Source organism: Monodon monoceros, unplaced genomic scaffold (genome assembly GCF_005190385.1).
Source record: "Monodon monoceros isolate NGI ecotype Baffin Bay Population unplaced genomic scaffold, NGI_Narwhal_1 Super_Scaffold_5, whole genome shotgun sequence".
Classification (NCBI taxonomy): domain Eukaryota; kingdom Metazoa; phylum Chordata; class Mammalia; order Artiodactyla; family Monodontidae; genus Monodon; species Monodon monoceros.
Window position 1 is genome coordinate 12,466,726 of NW_021703782.1, and position 20,704 is coordinate 12,487,429.

Consider the following 20,704-nt stretch of genomic DNA (forward strand, 5'->3'; position numbering starts at 1 on the left):
GGTGCACATGATGATTTAATATATGTATACATTATAAAATGATTACCACAGTCAAGTTAATACATCCATCACCTCACATAGTGACTGTGTGTGTGTGTTTGTGTGTGGTGAGAACACTTAAGATCTACTCTCTCAGCACATTTTAGCCTACGATACAGTACAGATCTCTGCTGCCTCCTTACCATAAACCATGAGGCTATCACTTAAACTAAACCTTCCTGTTGTCTATGTTAGTTTTGCTTCTTCTCTTGGTTACCTTTGAATTTACATTTCTGTTTCTTTTTAAGAACTTAAAAAAAGTATATCTTGAACCCCTAATTTGCAAGATGATAATTTTAAAAACAGCCATAGTGCTTACAGGACAGAGCTCTGATTCCTTCTCTTTCCTCTGGCGCCTCCTGTAGATGATTCTTAATACTACAAAATATCCTTTTCCTTACACCCCATTGTTGCTTGAAATCACACTTACTAAAGTTTGCTTCATATTCGCTCCAAAACTCTTGCATTCAGACTTTTCTTTGGAATGGTATAGAATGACCTTTCTTTTTCTCCTGTTTTTTTTTTTTTTTAATTAATTAATTAATTAATTTGGCTGTGTCGGGTCTTAGCTGCAGCACGTGGGATCTTCATTGCCGCATGCAGGATCTTTAGTTGCGGCATTCAAACTCTTAGTTGCAGCACGTGGGATCTAGTTCCCTGAGCAGGGATCGAACCCGGGCCCCCTGCACTGGGAGCATGGAGTCTTAGCCACTGGACCACCAGGGAAGCACCTCTTTTTCTTCTCATATGGCACATCTTCCATTTGCTCAATCATAGGTCTTTTTGTTTTTCCCTCCAGAGACCTCCTCCCTGGAGCACCCTTCTCTTGCTCAAATTTGGCCTGATTGCTCTTCTAGGCTGACTGAACAGCTATAATCAGAGATTTCTAGGGCACTCCTCTCCTGTGCTATTAGACCCACTGTGTCCTGGATTCTCAAGCTTACTTCCTCATTTTGCTAGAGTGTATCTCCCTCCAGTAATATTAAAAAACCAAAAAACACATCTCTTGAGTGTCTTTCACAGTAATTGAATTTGGCTGGATACAGAATATTGGGCTTAAATTAAGTTTCCTTCAAAGCTTTAAATGTCCTGTCGAATTCTCTTTCAGTATTCAGACTGCTGTCAAACTTGATACCACTCCGATCCTTGTTTCCTGGTAGGAAAAGTCCACTGTTCTCATTATCCTTATTGTTCAGTTTCACACTGACATGTCGAAGTTGTGGTCTTTTCTCTTGGTCCTAGGAATTCAGTAGGACCTTTTAACTTGAAGACTCTTTTCTTCAGCTCTGGGAAACCCTCCCTTTTTTTCTGATAACTTCCTTCCATTGCATTTTCTCATTCTGAGACTCCAACGAAGTCTCCTAGATTGGTCTTCCATGTCTGTTCTTACTAGTCTGTCGTTCTCTTGTCCTCCCTTAACTTTCCTTAACTTTCTTCTCTAGTCCAACTACCGAGTTTTATATATTTTTACAAACCTTTTTTTCTCTGCTCTTTTTTCATAGCATCCCCCACTTCTTAGTTTTCTGCAGATAATATTTTCTGAAAACTGAGTATATCAGAATATTTACTTTCATGAAGTTTCTTTCCATTTTCTGAATAACCTTTCTCTCTGGCGGTCAGTTTTTCAATCTTACTAACATTGGTCTTTGATGCTCTTGGTTCTACTCAGTTATCTGACTCTTACTTAAGAAGATACTGGCTAAACTGGTAATGGGTTTCCTCTGCTTTCCAGCTCAGCCTCTTTCTTGCATGGGAATTCTACCAGGAACTCTGTGCAACGCAGGGCAGGGCAGATGGAGAGGGTCAACCGCAGGCTTTGCTTTAGGGAAACGAGCTGGCTGTCCAGACTGTGGGACCTTCCAAATGCCAGAATGAGAACATGCAGGTGACAACCCCTGTTCTGAGCTTCAGGATGGGACAGGGAGTGCGGGGCAAACCGGCGCAAATTGTTTCACATACAGGACTTCAATTAATCCGTTTCCACTACCACTTCGCACTCTCAGCACCACTGGACCTGCCAATGCTGGGCCCAGAGTTCCTCGGGATTCCCATAAGCAGGCTGGCTCTCCCTCCCTCCCAGCACATTCTGGGCTGTAAACCCTTCCCCCTCTTTTATCTGTCAACCCGCTCCCATCTGCTTGTCTTCCAGAAATTCACTGAGGGCTGTTGTCGGTTGCTGAATACCCCTCCTCACCCCCTTCCTCTTCTCATCGCTATTCTAAGCCTATTCCTTCTATTACATCAATTATTTTGGCTCAGTGGGGTCCTGGGAGGGGTTGGGGCAAAACTTAATGGTCAACCCTTCTTGAACTTTCTGGCTATTAGTTTCATGTGAAGAAGTAGGTGGACCTTCTTCGTAACAGTGTTTTGTAGAGAGCAGGAAGGAACCCAGTCTCTAATGCCATGATCTAAGACGTATGCATATTTTCAACTGATGTGTATTTTTTTTCAGCAAGAGGATCTTTCAGAGGAGTATGTGACCTAAAGAAGAAACTGAACCGGGACAACATCCGGTTTCTTCCGGCTCTGCCGACTTGGGGATGTTTATGCAGTGTTTAAACCAAGTGAGGCAACACTTTTTGGTTCATGAATCAGGAGGGAAATTTGCTGTTTTGGGCGGATGTGTGCTGGGGTGAAATGGGTAAGTTTGGTTTTGGAAATGCTGAGTTTTGAGATGTTTGCAGGGTGGTCTAAGAAAAGATGCCTAGTAGGTAGTTGAACCTATGTTAACAGATGGGAAAGATTTGGGAGTTGTCAACCGTGCTGCATATGAAACCACCCAGAAAATAAAGCCATTTCGAAAGACAAAGAGTAGAACTCTGGGTAACATAAACATTTAGGAATGGGCAGAAGAAAACAAATCTTTAACAGAGACCACAAAGGACAATTCTCAGTTATGTCAAATGCTGTGAACAAGACCTCTAAGGATGCACTGGATTTTAGTCACTAGGTTATTAAATGCCTTGGAAAAATAATGAAAGTGAAGTGGCAAACTGGTGGCAAAAGAGGCCTGACTTCTAATAGTATCTGAAACAGTGACTCTGTGGCAGCCTCTGTGGGTCTCTCCAGCAACAGTGTGGGATGGGAAAGGGGATAATGGTGCATTAATCCAGGGTGGGAGCAGAATGAAAGGGATGAAGACCCAAGATAATGGACAAGAGTGTTGAAAACAGCTGAAGACAGCTTAGGATGGATAAGGAAACACAGGAAGTTAAAGGATCTCTGAAAGCTGAAGAGTTAATACTAGAAGAGGCACGAGTAAGATGGCATGAGAACACTGGATGGATAGGAGGCTGGGGTCCGAGAGTGGGGAGACATATAAATGTGTATTATTAAAACTGGGAAGGTCTTGGATACCAATAAGCTGTCGGGTATGGCAGGGGATGGTCCAGCTCAGTGAAGCGGAGGGCAACACCAGGACCTGGGTCAAGGTGCTAGATCTGCTATCCACAAAGAGGCGGTGACGTCATGAGCCGGCACAGGCCTCTGAGTGTGGAGGAAGACAGAGCTAGTTTCTAAATTCTTCCTGCAATACGGGGAGAACATCCAACCAGCCACTGGCAGTAGCAAAGCCAAACAAGAGGCAGATGGCACATGCATCCCTAAGAAATCAGAGGATTCCCCAAAGAGGGTGAGGTTAGATTAGATCAGATTCGAAGATAAGAATCAATTCCACATTTGAGTGCCCATGATTCCCTGTGCTGGGTGTATGTAACCCAATGAAGAAAATGCAAAAAGGGCCCTCGGGTAATTCATAATTGAGTATATAATCTCTTATGGCCCTTTCGATTCTATGATAAGATGATTTCAATACTCTTGGTCCAAGGCCAACTAGGAAAAATTTTGTTTCTGGGTTTTCCTAACCATGCAACAAAGAAATGCACCACTTCTACTCTTTATTACATCTTTAAACACACACTCACCTGATTCTTTCTAGGAAGTGCTCTGTCTGCGCGATTGCTTTCTTGAGACTTCCTCCTATTAATTTTCTTTTCTTTATAAGGCTGAGCTTCTGTATTAAATAAGTTGCAAACACTCTCTTCTGAAAAACTGATCAACTGCTATAAAGAAAATTAAAAGCAGGGCTACCATAAAACAGTCAGTTACATTTTCATGAGTGTCTCTCATATTTCTTTTCCCTTCCCTGCGGATTCTACCATTTTACATCCCATTTCCGCTTAATTCACAAATTCCATTAGAAGTATGTTAACCAAGTCACATTCAAAAGAGGGAAATAGTAATTACTGATTTCTGATCAAACTTTGACCCAGAAGCATATGCACTCTGTCCTACTATTTTATGGAAGAGAAAAAAACAACTTAAGAATCGTTGTTTTAGGTGCAAACTATTATATATAGGATGGATAAACAACAAGGTCCTACTGTATAGCACAGGCAACTATATTCAATATCCTGAGATCAACCATAATGGAAAAGAATATGAAAAAAATATACATATGTATAACTGAATCACTTTGCTGCACATTGTAAATCAACTATAGTTCAATAAAATTTTTGAAAATAAAAAATAAAAAAGAATCACTGTATTATTCATTCATCAAATATTTATTGAACATCTACAATGTAGCACCTAACTACTGATGGGTTATAGGGGGAAAAATCATGAACCGTCAGATTATCTAAGTTTGACTTCTGGGTTTACCATCAAGAGTATCAGTGAAAAAAATATCAGTATGCTATATGTTTATGCACTGTGATGCTATAGATAAAAATCCAAGTTCATCTAATTTAATAAAATCGCAAAAGACATGCATTCGATGGGAGTTATGCTCACACTGAAAACAACTGAAGGTAGTTTTTGAAAAAGTTATATTTATGGCACTTTCTGACGGTTAATACATGTGACTCTGGAGAACAAATGTATGGACACCAAGGGGGGGAAAGCCGGTGGGTGGTGGTGGAGGGGGTTGGGATGAATTGGGAGATTGGTATTGACATATATACACTAATATGTATAAAATAGATAACTAATAAGAACCTGCTGTATAAAAAAAGTAAAATTAAATTTAAAAATTAAAAAAAAAAACATGCGACTCTTCTCCACTTTGCACTTCGATATAACTCATAAAACCACACAGATCCCAAATAAACTTTCTAAACAGACTACCTTCCACGTGAAGCACCTCGTTTATTGTATTTTTCTTCTAACAGAATTAATTAAAATCAAATCAGGAAAACAGCATTATCCTGGCTTACATGATAGGTAGGATATGGTATTAGTTCTCAACACATTGATTAAACCAAGATTTAACTGATAAATCATTTGATCATGAAAACAGAGAAAAATCTAGTGCAAGATTTAAAAACAGATACATTGTGCCAAATACAAACACTTACACTTCTTCTGTTAGAGGTCCGCGTTGCTCTACCAACTTTACAGGAGGCTATTTTCTCGTGGTTATTTGAAGAGGCAAAGGTATCAGTGCCTGATGAGCAAGACACAGCAAAATTAGGGTAGCTAACAAAAAGCTGTAAGATCCATCATCTACTGGACACACTGGATGCTCTTTTGGATACCAATTTTGCTTTTAGTATCCTACCATATCTGAACATATTACCAGGAGAAATAAATTTTGAGATTTCAAAAACATTTTTAAAAACATGAAAATACTTTAATTTCACAAAGTTCAAAAAATTTTAATTTGGTCACTTTGAACGGTATAAATAAAAGGTAGTATAACCTGTCAAAGAGCATAAGCTTTGGAAGATGACAGGCTATACTTCCAATTTAGCTCTAACTTAACACTCCATGTCTTGGATTCTGTGCTAATGAGCTTGGTTTGTGTCCTAGAGCCAACAAGATGTGTTGGTGATCCATTAAAGGATGTCGACCAGGGGAGAGACGTGAATAATGGTTCCACTGCAAGTGTTTTGCCTGTGACATTTGCTGGCCAAGTCCTGGTTTGTCAGGAAAGCACAGAGAGATCTTTGTTGCCTTGTCATGATCATAAAAAAAAACTAGAGACCTCAGAAAGTACATATGCACAAAATGCCATGTTGATGTTGATGAACAATTTTGTGTAATCAAAAATGACCCTTAGGATCCATATCATTTCAATTGTGCAACCTGAAAAGGAGCCTACTGTCAATCCTTAAGGGTTGAGAGGGCAACTCCACTACTTGCAGTGACTTGAAAAATGCGGCTACCCATCAGAGGAAGTTAAATGTGGGTGATTATAAAGTATGGACTTGGAATGGAAGGGGACGGGTAAGAGACTTCTTGTAAGCTTTTCTACACGATTTGAGTTTTTGAAAAATCAAGTACGATCATAATAAAAATAAAAATTTTAAAATAAGGTGATTTTCATATATACACATGTTTAAAATGACATTTATGATTTTTAGATAAGCCAAAGTTACTACCTGAAAGAGTCTCAGAGATTGAAGACTTACTAAGAGGACTGAGACCTGCAAATGATACCTGAAGAGGTTCTATGTTTTCCTAAACAAAGAAAAAAGTAGAAATTAGATATCTTTAAATCCAGTGGACATAGAAATAATGTGCCCGTAAGAAAATAATACGTATTTATTTTTGTAGGGGGAACTGTAATAAGCATAAAGATGGGAAATAAAAGATTAACCAAAAAAAGTCAGAGCAAAAACGAGATACTGGATATAAAAATAAATGTTTTATAATATTTACCAATCATATTTAAGGAAACCATGCTTACTAACTACAACCCACCAAAATAACAATTAAAAATATAATAATAATTTTTAAAAAGTGAAAGTAGTCATGATGATCCACTAATAAGTTACTTTTTGGTTTATTTAAAATCCCATACCTAACCCCAGTAAAGTAAGAAAATTCATTAATAAACACAACCAAACATTACAGTATTAATCAGGAGACCTTAAGGGTAAATATAAATGCAGATGTCAAATCTTTTCTTTCCCACAGCCAGTATAATGGTAGCTGTTAATTTTTCATAGATAAGATCTGTCAGGTTGAAAAAATTATTTTTTCTCACCAATTTGCTGAGAGTTTTTAATCTGAAATGAATGCTGGATTTTGTCAAATGCTTTTTCTCCATCTGCTGAGATGACCATAGAGTTTTTCTGTTTTACTCTGTCAATATGGTGAACTCTGCAGATTGGCTTTCAAATAAACCAACCTTGCATTTTGGGGGTAAAATCTCACTTGGTCATAATGTGTTTATTCTCTTTTTCGTTAGTATGTTAGTATGTTTGTGAGGATACTGGACTGTAGTTTTCTTCTCTCATAATGTCTGATTATGGTATCAGGCTACTGCTGACATTGATGAATCGGGAAGCATTCCCAACTCAATTTGTTTGGAAGAATGTAGGCAGAATTAGTATTGTATCTTCCTTAAATGTTTGGTAGAATTCATTAGTAAAATCATCTGCACATGCAGTTTTCTTTGTGAGAAGGTTTAAACTACAATTTAAATTTCCTTAGTTGATATAGAGCTAACGAGACCACCTATTTCTTCTTGAGTGAGATTGATAGCTTGTGTCTTTCAAGGAACGTAGCTTAAGTTGTTGAATTTATTGGCATAAAATAAAGTTGTTCATAATACTCTTTTATGATCCTTTTAGTATTATTAAGATATGTAATTATGTCACCTCCCTTATTCCTTATATTGCTAATGAGTATCCTCTCCTTTTGTCCTGAACAGTCTGATTAGAAGTTTACTATTATTTTCTGCAGCAAAACCTTCTGATTTCAATGATTTGTCTCTATTGTTTTTCTGTTTTCTATTTCATTGATTTCTACACTTATCTTTATTACTTCCTTTCCTCTTCTTAGTTTGGTTTCAATTTGCTTTTCTTTTTCTAGTTTCTTAAAGTGGAAGCTGAGATCATTAATTGGAGACCTCTATTATTTTCAAATACAGGCTTTAATTTTTAGAAATTTTCCTCTAAGCACTGCTTTACCTGCATCCCACGCATCTTTTGTTACTTTATAGTGGCTTAGGATTTACAGCACACATCTTTTAACTTACTCCACTTTGTTTATAGCCTAAGAACCCCTCCCAACCTTTATGCCATGTTAATTTGGTTGTATATCTTACTTACCTAGGTTATAAACCAAACAAAATATTGTTGTTACTCTTGCTTTGAATAATTATCCTTTATGGAGACTAATTAAAAAGAAGTCTGTTACATTTGCCCACATACTTAGCATTTTCAGTGCTCTTCATTCCTCTATGTAGACGCAGATTTTCCTGCAGAACTATTTTCCTTTTGACTAAAGGGCTTCCTTTTCAACACTTCTTCTAATGCTAACCTGTTATGGTAATGAATTATTTCAACTTTCGTTATGTCTGAAAAAGCCTTTATTTCCACCTTTTCTTTTGAAAGATGGTCTCACTAGATAGAGAATTCTAGTTTGACAGGTTATTTTTGGTTTTTTGCTCCAAGTAGTTAAATACATCTTTAAAAGATGTTGCTGCACTGCCTTCTGGCTCACTCACATAGTTTCCAACCAGAAATCTGCTGCCTCTCTCATATTTGTTCTTCTTATGTCACATGTCTTTTTCTCTCTGCTGGCTCCTTTTAGGCCATTCATTGTTGATTTTAAGCTTTGTGTATTTTTCTTTATGTTTCTTGTGCTGGGAATATGTTGAACTTTAGGATCAGTGGGTTAATAATTCTATCAAATTTGGACATTTTTCAGCCATTATTTTGCAAATATTTTTTTCCTGTTCCTTCCAATCTCTCCTCTCCTTTGGGAACCCTAATTACAAGCACTTTATACCACCTGAAGTTGTCCCAGATCACGAATTGTCTGCTCATTCTTGTTCAGTCTTTTTCCTGTGTGTCATTGAGAATAATTTCTATTGCTACATCTTCGAATTCACTAATCTTTTCTCTTGCAGTCTCTAATACGCTATTAATCTCATCCAACATATTTTTATTCCTGGAGATTATAATGTACAGAGTTTGATTTGGGTCTTTTCTTTATCTTCCATGTTCTTAAGAAGCTCAATCCTTTCTCACATTCTTGAACATATATGAAATATAGTTAAAATAACTCTTCCAATGTCTCTCTAGAAATTCTATCATATGTGCCATTTCTGGGTCTATTTCTATTGACTGATTTTTCTCTTCATTATGGGGCATCTTTTCCTACACAAGTATTAATTTTTAATTGAATGCCAGACATTTTGCGTTTAACATTATTTGTTGCTAGATTGTTTTGTTTTGGTTTGGTGGGAAGGATAAAACCATTTTATTGAGGGCCTTCAGGGGAGGGTTGAAGGGCTGGGAGGACAATGAGATCTGATGCCTTGGCCTCCCTGGGATCTCCCCACCTTCACAGCTGCCAAAAGCAGTTTTGACATTCTTGAGGTTCATTATGCAACGCAGTTACATGGGTATAAGTTAGATCCTTTCAAGGCTTGCTTTTAGGCTTTGCCAGGCTTTTAGTTTAATTCTGCTCCACTAATGAAGCAATATTCTTCCGAGTACCTGACACCCTCTGAATTACAAGGTTTTTCTACATGAGTTGGTGGGAATACAATTCCTGCCCTGTGTGAGCTCTAGGCATTTCCCTCTGCTCCATTTGGGCAGTTCCTCCCTGGCCTGGGGCAGTTTACTCACAAGGATGTGTTGACCAGCACTCAGCTAGAGACTTGACGAGACCCTTTGCAGATCTCCAGAGTTCTCTCTCTCTGCAGGTCTCTTCTCTCTGGTATTTTACCCCTGTGAACTCCAGCCTCCTTCACTTTTCCAGACCCCAAATCCATCTTCTCAACTCATGGAGACTGCCAGGCTCCACCAAGGTATCCCTCCCTGTGCTGCAGCCTGGAAATTCAGCCCAGGCAGTAAGTTGGGGCTCTCGTAAGGCTTACCTCATTTGTTACCCCCCTCAGAGATTACTGTCTGTACTTCCAGACAGTCAATGCCGGTGAACCACTGTTTCATATCTTTTTCTCTGGCTTTTTAGTTGTTTCTCATGGCAATGTAAATTAGGTCCCTCTTATTCCATCTTGGCCAAAAGCAGAATATTCTTATTTCAAAGTATAACAGCAAGAGAGAGATTGAATGATGGCTCCAATATAAAAATGGGTAAGTAAAACTAATAGGCAGTTCTCAAGAAATTCAAATAGCCTATAAACATGTGAAAATGCTCAAACCTCACTAACAAACAATATTTTTCAGTCATCTTTTCCTCCTATTAAGCTATTTAAAAAAAAGTACCATTAAAACCCAGGGTTTACAAAGGTATAATAAATTAAATCATTTATAGTGCTGTGAGTTCAAATTAGTACATACTTTCTGAATAATTTAGCAGTATGTATCAAAAAGTTCAATAAATGTTCATGTTCCTTAATCCAGTAATCCCACCTGCAGAAATTCATCTTAGGAGGAAGAACAATTTATATTTATAATGTATCAATTCTAAGATTGCTGCTCTTTCAACATTTTAACACCTCTGAAATCTGAGTACATGGTGTGTATCACAGTTTAACTTTCAGCATTTTTTCTTAGTGATAGGTAAAACAATGGCACATCTTACAATCAATAGCAGTTAGGTTTCAGAAAATACGCTATGTACAAGGAGTCATGGAAGTATTGTTTTTAATAGGAGAAAACTGGTAATCACCTAGCTAGAAAATGCATTAATTTGTACCATGACACATTGTTCAGTCCATCTCATGATATCAAAGCACAATTATTGCTCATGCAAAATAGGTGAGGTCTGATGAAAATGTAAACAAGATTGTTCCACACTTTTCACACTTACAAGATTCTCTCCCTTGTCATCAAAATTTGGTTGAAGTAACCCCTCAGGAGCTGGGGACTGTTCAAGTAGCAGGGGACTGAGGGTACTTAAATCCTTTTTACGAACCGGTGTTTCTCCTTTACGCAACGGAGTGTTTGCTGGCAAAGATTCATCAAACACTTCAGGGCTTAGGTCCTCTCCGAAAGTAACTCTCTTCCTCTTCCTCACATTTAGAGAGTCTGGTACTGTACAATTTTCTTGACCTTCGATTAGATAATAAATGGGAATATATTTAAAAACTAAACTACATTTCTTATCTAAAAGACATATCCTAGAATCTCTTCACATGATTGCATCTGGCTATTTGTATAACACAAAACATAGTTTGTACAGAAAAAAAGTTTAAAGTGGAAAAGATAAGCAATATTTCTAATTAAAATATGGTCATGGATTTTAAAGTAAATTCTGCATGCCTGTCTTAAAAGATTACAAAATTGAACATCAATTTCCTTACAAGTTTCACATTAAGCAAAAAGGGATAGATGACATGGGCGGAACCAATTCTGAAACTTCAACAGAGGGTCCATCCCTCCCAACTCTTCTTCATTCCCATGTAACTTCAGAAGCATCAGGCATTAGTAGATCATTGAAAATACTACATACTACCTCAGGTTTTTTTCATAACAAGCAAATGATATCTTCAGGCTTCAAAATAAATCTGAATTTCTTACCTGCTTTTCGTTCTTTGCAACAGTTTGCAAGATTTAAGATTAAGCTTGGATGAGTCCCACCATCACAAAGGTTGTCATGGTGTTCCTAAATAAAATAAACACTGATGAATAATTTTACATATATAAATACATACACACAGACATTAAGAACGACAACTTCGAATTTTTTTCCTGCCAAGGGTAGATATTACATAGTACTGCAGATTACCTTTACTTTCATAGTTGATCTGACTTAAAATGTCATGATATTAGCCACAACGAAAAACTGGGTTCCTTAGCTATCATAATACTTTAGTAAATAGTTTTAGGCCAAAATTAAAGAACAGAAATCCACAATGTGGGCTAAATTCATTCCCTCATTCTTGACCTGGCAAGTGACTTGAAGGAAAATGTGAATGGCCAGAATTACAGTGTACTCTGGATGGTGTCAAACGAGATAGACTATATAAATGGTCTAAAGTATAAGAATTCCACTACAACAAGAAGAAAACAAATATGTACATGGCATAATAGGGTGTTTTGTCTTTTAGACATAGGAACCACACCTTTTATAAGTGTATAAATCTCCAGTCTACGATACTATATTCCTGAGTCAGAAAAAGCAAAGAAAGTAGCATTTGTCCTTCTGTGCTTCTCCAGAAGAAGATTATAGAGTAAGCAAGTTGGTGAGGAAAGGACAATGTGAATCCTGAAGAACAGGAGGGGCAAGCCCAAACACAGGGCCACTGGAGCAAAGTGGGCGAAAGCCAGGGCTGTGGGTGGCTGAGAGGCACCTCCAAATCACCATCTGTTTGTCCCGTCTCATCCTAAGCCCTGACCAGCCCTTGTCCTCTAGAGCTGGTCATTTTCTCCAGCACACCCATCCCAACAGCAGCCCCTTCTCTAAGAAACAGTCCTGCCCTAAACAAACCTCCTTCATCAAGCATCTCCTGAGACTCAGCTTCATTTTCCCAACCAGGAAAATGCTCACATCAGTATTTGTGAAATAAGTGAACTTATACGACAAAGTTCATGTTAACGTTTAGATTTACTTTTCATTATTACCATGAAAGTTATCCAACAACTCAAACAGAATACACTTGCAAGCTTTGGGCAGCTTAGCAAGAAGACCATTAGTTGTGAAAGTCTTCATATGATTTTAGTGGCAGGACTTGATGTTTCTGCTACATTAACACTGTTAATTGATAAGAGTTACACAGATCATTAAGATGCTAAGCTAAGTATCTTCTTTGAGGAGAAGATAAAACAAATAAAAGATAAAAATGAGCAGTGCTGTATAGAAACCCAAATCAAGCTCTTTAACCAGAAAAATTGTTAAAACATTTAAAAATAACAACTGACCATATATCCATGTAGACAGAAGGTAGTCTAGTTCACTTTGGCTTTAAAGACAGATTTATAGGTATAGCTGTATGGTCAAGAACAACAACAAAATGTGTAATTCTCATTTGCCAGGCACTGGTGCTAACTGCACATTATTATCCTACTTTATGCTCAAATTACCCTGTAAGGAAGTTACTAATATTGTCCTTTTATAGATAAGGAAACCAGGATACAAAAAGTTTAACTAATCTACCTAGTTCTTAAACTTCAGCGTCAGCGAATGAAACCAGGCACTGTGACCCCAGAGCCGTCCTCTCAACCTCTCAGAGTGTTTACAGCCCGTCATGGATGTTTAACATCAGATTCGTCTGGGTTCATTTAACAACTTCAAGCCCGAGTTTATGTAAAATGGGGCTAATACCTTTCTTGGATACTGCTGCTGCACGTACATCATATATTCCAGAACCTTCACTGGAATTACTCAATAAATGCCAGCTAGTTCTCATCAACCTACTCTCTTCTCATACTAGCTCAACTTAAAGATGCTCGCCTGTAAGAGGTATCTTGAAAAGCAGATATTTTTGGTGGAAATAATTAACAAACTCACACATTAATAACTTACGAAACTCTTATAAAATATGGTCTACCTATATTAAATTCAACATACTATATTCCAAACTGAGTTAAAAAAAAAAAAAAAGACATTTCCTGTTAGGCCAGTATTACATAACATTTCAGAGGTATTTCTTTGAACCAAAATGAATTTTTATTCAACTTGCTTTAGGAAATGTAGCTCTACACTGACCTGCAGGCTGTCTAGACACAGCTTTGCAGAAGGTTTCTTCAGCACAGAACGAAGTACAAAGGTCTCAGAGGATGGAATGTCCCTCTGGCACAGTGGAGTAACCAGTGACCTGGCTTCAGGAGCCACGTCTGTACTCACTTCTGTAAATTTGTCAACTGAAACCGCATCGCTGGATCTTTTGCCCTCTACAGAGTCAGCGACCTGGATTCCTTCAACACAGAGGTGTAAACAAGAGAGGTGGCAGACATGTGAGTCAGTCTGTTCTACAACATAAGTAGTAAGTATTTACAAAAGGAATAACAACGTTTTCAGAAATTCAACCCTAAGATATCCTGCTTCAGGAGTAGCATCTGGGATTTCACTTGGAGACATAAAACAAAGAGAAGCGGCACTGGCCACAGCTTTTATTTCAAATCTGACCACTGAGGGCAACAGTGAGTAAGGTGTCTTGGCTCCACGGAAATCTAAGAAGGCCCCCACGGCTCAACTATTAACTGTTAATCTGCTTCCACTCACGACACCTACGGTCTGCACCATGAAACTAACTTGAGCCAGACAATGAATCATGACTGATTTTATTGGTGGAGTCAGAGGCATTTTCAGCATGCAAGGGTACTGGGAGGGAAAGGACAGAATGCTGAGGAGAACGACTATCAAATAAAAAAATGAGCATGTTGTATGTGCCCCCAAGCAAGGCAAGGCTCCCCCCCTGCAAATTCTCACAAGAGAGCACTGCCTGATGACTGACATTTAACAAATATATACTGGGCGCTTAAGGTGTGACAGGCACTTTGCAAGAGATATAAACACCACAGATAAAGCCCCCATGGCCTCAGAGGACAAATAGACAACATAAAATATAGTAACTGGGGGGCACAGAGGGAAGGAGGTAGCTGTGCCTGTATAAAAGGGTAGCATGAGGGACCGTGTGATGGGACTGCGATATATCTTGACTATAGTGTGGTTATGTGAGTCTACACCTGTGATAAAATCATGGAACCAAATATACACACAAACGTGTGCATGCAACACTGGTGAAATCTGACCAAAAAGGTCAGTGGATTGTATCAGTGTTGATTTCCTGCTCGTGCACTGTATTACAGTTATGCAAGATGTTACCACTGGGGAAACTGGGGGAAGGGTGGACAGGCTTTCTTCCTATGGATTCATTCTTACACCTGCATGTGAATCTACAGGCATCTTAATATAAAAATTAAAGAAATGTATATATAATAACAAGCAGTAACCCATGCCATTAAGGAGAATAATGCAGAGATAGGGTTAGGGTATGGGAGGGGTGGAGGTGAGTTCAAGGACAGCCTGCTGAGCAGGCACCTGAACACAGTGAGGAAGCGAGCCGCACGTGTGTCTAGGGAAGATTATACATACGCTCAAAGCCAAGTGCAAAGACCAGTGACAGGAGTGCCCCTGGCGTATAAGAGGTGGGGCAAGGCCAGAGTGACTGGAACAGAGCCAGCAAGAAGACAGCTAAGCCACAAGCTCAGAGTCAAGGCTAAGGACCAGGTCAGGTGCGGCCTAGTAGGAAGTGGATGGACTGGATTCTATCCTAAGTATGCTGGAAGGCCAGTGAGAGATTCTGAGGGGACTGACATAGTGTGACTTGCATTTTATTTATTCTTTTGTTGTTGTTTCTGTTTGAAGGGTAACAGGTTTTTTTTTATAGCCGTCAGTATTTAGAGGGGTTATTTTTCTTCCCTCCAGTTTTATTGATACAAGGTGTGCAGCATAATGATCTGACTTACACGCACCACGAAGTGATGACCACAGTCAATCTAGTGAACATCCACCACCTCATACAGATACAACACGAAATAGAAAAAAATTTTCCCTTGTGATAAGAACTCCTAGGATTTGCTCTCTTTTTTTTTTTGCGGTACGCGGGCCTCTCACTGCTGTGGCCTCTCCCGTTGCAGAGCACAGGCTCTGGACGTGCAGGCTCAGTGGCCACGGCTCACGGGCCCAGCTGCTCCGCGGCATGTGGGATCTTCCCAGACCGGGGCACGAACCCATGTCCCCTGCATCGGCAGGCGGACTCTCAACCACTGGGCCACCAGGGAAGCCCAGGATTTGCTCTCTTAACACCTTTCATATATACCATACAGCAGTGTTCATTATATTTATCATGTTGTACATGACATCCCTAGTACTTATTTATTTTATAACTGGAAGACTTTACCTTTTACCTGCCTTCCTCCAATTCACCCTTCCCCCTTCCCCCTTCCCCGGCCTCTGGTAGCCAGAAATCTGAGCTCTTTTTCTATGTGTGTGTTTGTTTTTGAAGTATCCCACTTTATAAGACCTCTTCCCTCTTCCTAAAGGTGCACCGTCTGAGATATAATAACCTCTGGGGTGCCACCAGATAACCAGCTTAAAATAAAACACTGGAACCAGCACTAGACTCCTTTAATCAAGGCCCCACCATGTATGGGAGATTTGTCTTTTCCTGTCTTATACAATGTTCCTGCTTAGGGCCTAGAGGGGTGTTAAAATGGGATACGTTGGCCCTTGTGATGTTCCCAAGAAGACAGAGTGTACAGGGAGGTGTTAGGTATTATGACAGTTTTTAATGACCATACTTCATACATTCTATAACCACTGTCAAAGAATATGTCACTCCTAAGACAAAGTCCCATGAGAGTAAAGCAAGAGAATTGGTAAGAATTGCTGAAGGCAAAAGCCTCCTATTTCATCCAGGTAACAAACTCATAACCCTGCTCTCTGCCCCATCTATCCATCCATCTATCGCATGATTAAAATTAAGAAGTCAGAGCAGATGTGCACCACAAGAAATGCTGAAGGAAGTTCTTTTTCGGGTTGAAAGGAAATGATACCAGACAGAAACTTAGATCTTCAGCAAGGAATGAAAAGCACCAGAAATGGTACCTATCTAGGTAACTATAAGAGGCTATTTCCAATATACACATATTTCCCAATACACATGGTTGTTTAAACCAAAAAAACCTTATCTTGTGGGGTTTAAAATGAATATAAATATAGTATAGATGACATCTATAGTGTAAAAGGACCATAAAAGACATGGGTGGGAGGAGAGGTAGTAGATCTGTACAGTTTGTAAAGTTTCTGTATTTCACCTGAAGTTGTACAATATTAGCTCTAAGAAGGCTGTGAAAATCTAAGGATGTATATGCCACAGTCCTTACAGTAACCATTAAAACAAAAAAAACAAAAGATGCAATGAGGTATAGTTTAGAAGGTAATGGATAAATAGATTTCTAAAATTTCAAATAAGCCCAATAGACGAGAGGAGGGAAAACAAAAAATAGAACAGAAAATACGTGAAAGAAATGGCAGATTTAGGGAATTCTCTGGTGGTCCAGTGGTTAGGACTTCACACTTTCACTGCTGAGGGAGTGGGTTCAATCCCTGGTCAGGGAACAAAGATTCTGCAAGCCGTGTGGATAAAATTTTTTTTAAATGGCAAATTTAAATAAAACCATTTCAATAATGACTTGAAAGGTTAATGCACCAAATATGCCCATTAAAAGGCAGAAATTCTCAGGATTGACAAAAAAGCAAGGGCCAGTTATACATATACAAGAGTTTTACTTAAAGATAAAGACACAGGTATGTTGAAAGTAAACCTAATACCTTATGGTGACTTTCATTCAATACAAGCATATTGAATGCCGGTCCCTTTTCACACACTTAAAACCCAAAAAAATCATGTGTAGTGTTTTCTCTAACAAAATATACTTGTTAAATGTTTAGAGATCCTATTCTTTCTTTTTCTATTGAATATAGTTCCCTGTGCTATACAGTAGGACCCTGTTGTTTATCTATTTTATATATAGTACTGCGTATCTGTTAGTCCCAAGCTCCTAATTTATCCCTCCTCCCACCCCTTTACACTTTGGTAACCATACATTTGTTTTCTATGACTGTGAATCTTTTGTTTTTGTTAATAAGTTCATTTGTATCAGTTTTTTAGATTCCACATATAAGTGATATTACATGGTATTTGTCTTTCTCTTTCTGACTTTATGATAATCTCTAGGTCCATCCATGTTGCTGCAAATGGCATTATTTCATTCTTTTTTTTTTTTTTTTTTTTTTTTTTTTGCGGTACGCAGGCCTCTCACTGTTGTGGCCTCTCCCGTTGTGGAGCACAGGCTCCGGACGCGCAGGCTCAGCGGCCATGGCTCACGGGCCCAGCTGCTCCGTGGCATGTGGGATCTTCCCGGACCGGGGCACGAACCCATGTCCCCTGCATCGGCAGGCAGACTCTCAACCACTGCGCCACCAGGGAAGCCCTATTTCATTCTTTTTTATGGTTGTGTAATATTTCATTGTATACATATACCATGTCTTTATCTATTCATCTGTTGATGGACATTGAGGTTGCTTCCATGTCTTGGCTATTATAAATAGTGCTGCTATGAACACTGGGGTGCCTGAATCTTTTCAAATTACAGTTTTTGTGTTTTCCGGATATATGTCCAGGAGTGTCCAGGAGTGCAACTGCTGGATCACACGGTAGCTCTATTTTTAGTTTTTTAAGGAACCTCCATACTGTTCTCCATAGTTGCACCAATTTACATTCCCACCAACAATGTAGGAGGGTTCCCTTTTATCCACACCCTCTCAAGCATTTATTGTTTGTAAACTTTTTGATGATGGCCATTCTGACTGGTGTGAGGTGATACCTCATTGTAGTTTTGTTTTTTTTTTTTGCGGTACGCGGGCCTCTCACTGTTGTGGCCTCTCCCGTTGCGGAGCACAGACTCCGGATGCGCAGGCTCAGCGGCCATGGCTCACGGGCCTAGCCGCTCCGCGGCATGTGGGATCTTCCCGGACCAGGGCACGAACCCGTGTCCCCTGCATCGGCAGGCGGACTCTCAACCACTGTGCCACCAGGGAAGCCCTCATTGTAGTTTTGATTTGCATTTCTCTACTAATTAGCGATGTTGAACATCTTTTCATGTACCTACTGGCCATCTGTATGTCTTCTTTGGAGAACTGTCTATTTAGGTCTTCTACACATTTTTTGATAGGGTTGTTGTTTTTTTTGATATTGAGCTGCATGAGCTATTGGTATAATCCCATCCTTTATAATACATTCTATCAGCTTGGAAATATTTCACTAATTCTCATTGGTAGTAATTCAAAAAAGAAAATGTCATCTCTCACGTAACAAGAATTCTAAAACATTTCTAATATACCATGAGCTCCTAAAATGTAAGGAATGGTTTTAGTTTTCCCAAATGTTAGCACATAGGTAAACCAAGCATAAATGTCTATTGAACAAACATTTCAATGGGTGAACGGGCACATGTACTAAGGAAAAATGAAATACTTACCACTTGAAGCCTCTGTGAGTTCTGAAAGTAGAGGATACTCTCCAACTAAACATCCAGACTGTAGATTTAAACCAGATTCAGGAGATTTCTTGGAGAAAAATAAGAGTAAAGAAGTATTAAATTTTATTACTTATAGGATTACTGATATTTTTATAAAGATTTGAGTAAGCATTATAGATTATCTGGAAATCTGATATTAAATCAATCAATCCATCGCCTTCATTATCTAGTTAATTCTTAAGGAGGTATATAGGAATCCTATATTAGGAACCTCCAAACATCCTATCCAACAATTTTCAGTTCTCTAGAAAACGTTTATAGGACACATTTTTGCTGTCTTATTGTTTGAAGTCTAGAAAACTATGTTAACTGCTTTCTTTTTTTCCCTCTCTCTCTCTCTCTCTCTTTTTTTTTAAGGCTAGTCAAGTGAAGCAATGGGATTGAAGAAGGAACAAAGAAATCTGTAACTGGCTGTGATCAATTAATTGTAAACATCACTGCATTCGGACCAGCCAACGCTTTCTTTAAAGAGGAAATTCTCAAAATAAAGGAAAACATAATGACTAATCAAACAACAGAAGGTATCAATAGCTAGAAAAGGAAAACCATCAATGGCCAGGATAGAAAAAGACACTCCTATGAATGTAAAAACCACTTGTAAATCATGGTGTATGGCCAACAATTAATGGAAGTTCTGATAAGAAAAATTATTGTCAGATGATGATTCCATATCTACTAGAATAGAGCAGAGGGAGTGGAGATTATAAGCGACTCTGAGATATACATGAAACCCACGAGGGCCCTGATGGTCAACCCTAATGACCATCAAGCATTTATTAAGCCAGTCCAGATAAGGTCAACAGGACATGTACTGGATCTACATGACAGAGAAGGTGCAGGAAAAAAGCTTCCACTCTACCGGCATTAGGTGTCTTCTCTCACTAAAAAAACAGAAACCTGCTGTATCAAACCAGAACTAAGGGTCGTGCAAGAACTAGATCCCTGTTTACATTTGTGTGAAGGTCAAGGGTCCTCAACAGTATGATTATTATTATTATTATATACATTTTTTTGGCTGCTCCGTGCAGCACGTGGGATCTTAGTTCCCCAACTAGGGATCGAACAAGAGCGCCCTGCAGTGGAAGCGAGGAGTCTTAACCACTGGACCGCCAGGGAGGTCACTTAACAGTATTATTTAGTTCACGTTGGTTATCATCTTTTGATGATGTTGACAGCCTCTAGGTAGTTATAAGGAACAAAAAAATCCCTACAGCTACTTGAACGCAGTGGGGAGAGCAAGGGAGAAATTGCTAAATGGCACCATGCTTTCCAGCCGGTATTAAACCAGAGAGAGGCAGCAAGGCAGAAATGCCAGACCTCCAGACCTGAGGGGTAGAGCCCAAGTATCATCTTCGCCTCATTTACCAGTTCTGTGTAAATTAGGTGCTCATATGTCTGTCTCCCCCAGCAGACAAAAAGCTGTTCAAGGGCAGGACTGTGACTTTCTCACCATTGGACCACTGGTATCTACAACAATACCTCAAATAATAGAAGACCAGAGGGCTTCATCTTTTCATAAAGCCTTTTTCATATCAAAAGCAGCATGTTAATCAAAACTGTCTCTAATAACCAATAAGCCAACCAACCACAAAAAAAATTTAGCAAGGAGGAAATTTCTCTCTCTCTCTCTCTCTCTCTCTCTCTCTCACACACACACACACACACACACACACACACACACACACACACACACA

At 39.0% G+C, this 20,704-nt stretch overlaps 1 protein-coding gene across 1 annotated transcript in view; it reads right to left on the reverse strand.

The window, feature by feature from the left end:
• The window catches only part of CDCA2 (cell division cycle associated 2), a 49,038-nt gene that overhangs the window by 11,655 nt on the left and 16,679 nt on the right, over positions 1-20,704 (reverse strand). The window contains exons 7-13 of the mRNA XM_029203198.1: positions 18,951-19,038; positions 13,612-13,820; positions 11,484-11,568; positions 10,774-11,015; positions 6,423-6,501; positions 5,397-5,485; positions 3,963-4,100 (exon numbers count right to left, since the gene is read on the reverse strand). Coding sequence (XP_029059031.1) covers positions 3,963-4,100; positions 5,397-5,485; positions 6,423-6,501; positions 10,774-11,015; positions 11,484-11,568; positions 13,612-13,820; positions 18,951-19,038 — 930 coding nt within the window. The remainder of the gene's footprint in view (positions 1-3,962; positions 4,101-5,396; positions 5,486-6,422; positions 6,502-10,773; positions 11,016-11,483; positions 11,569-13,611; positions 13,821-18,950; positions 19,039-20,704) is intronic.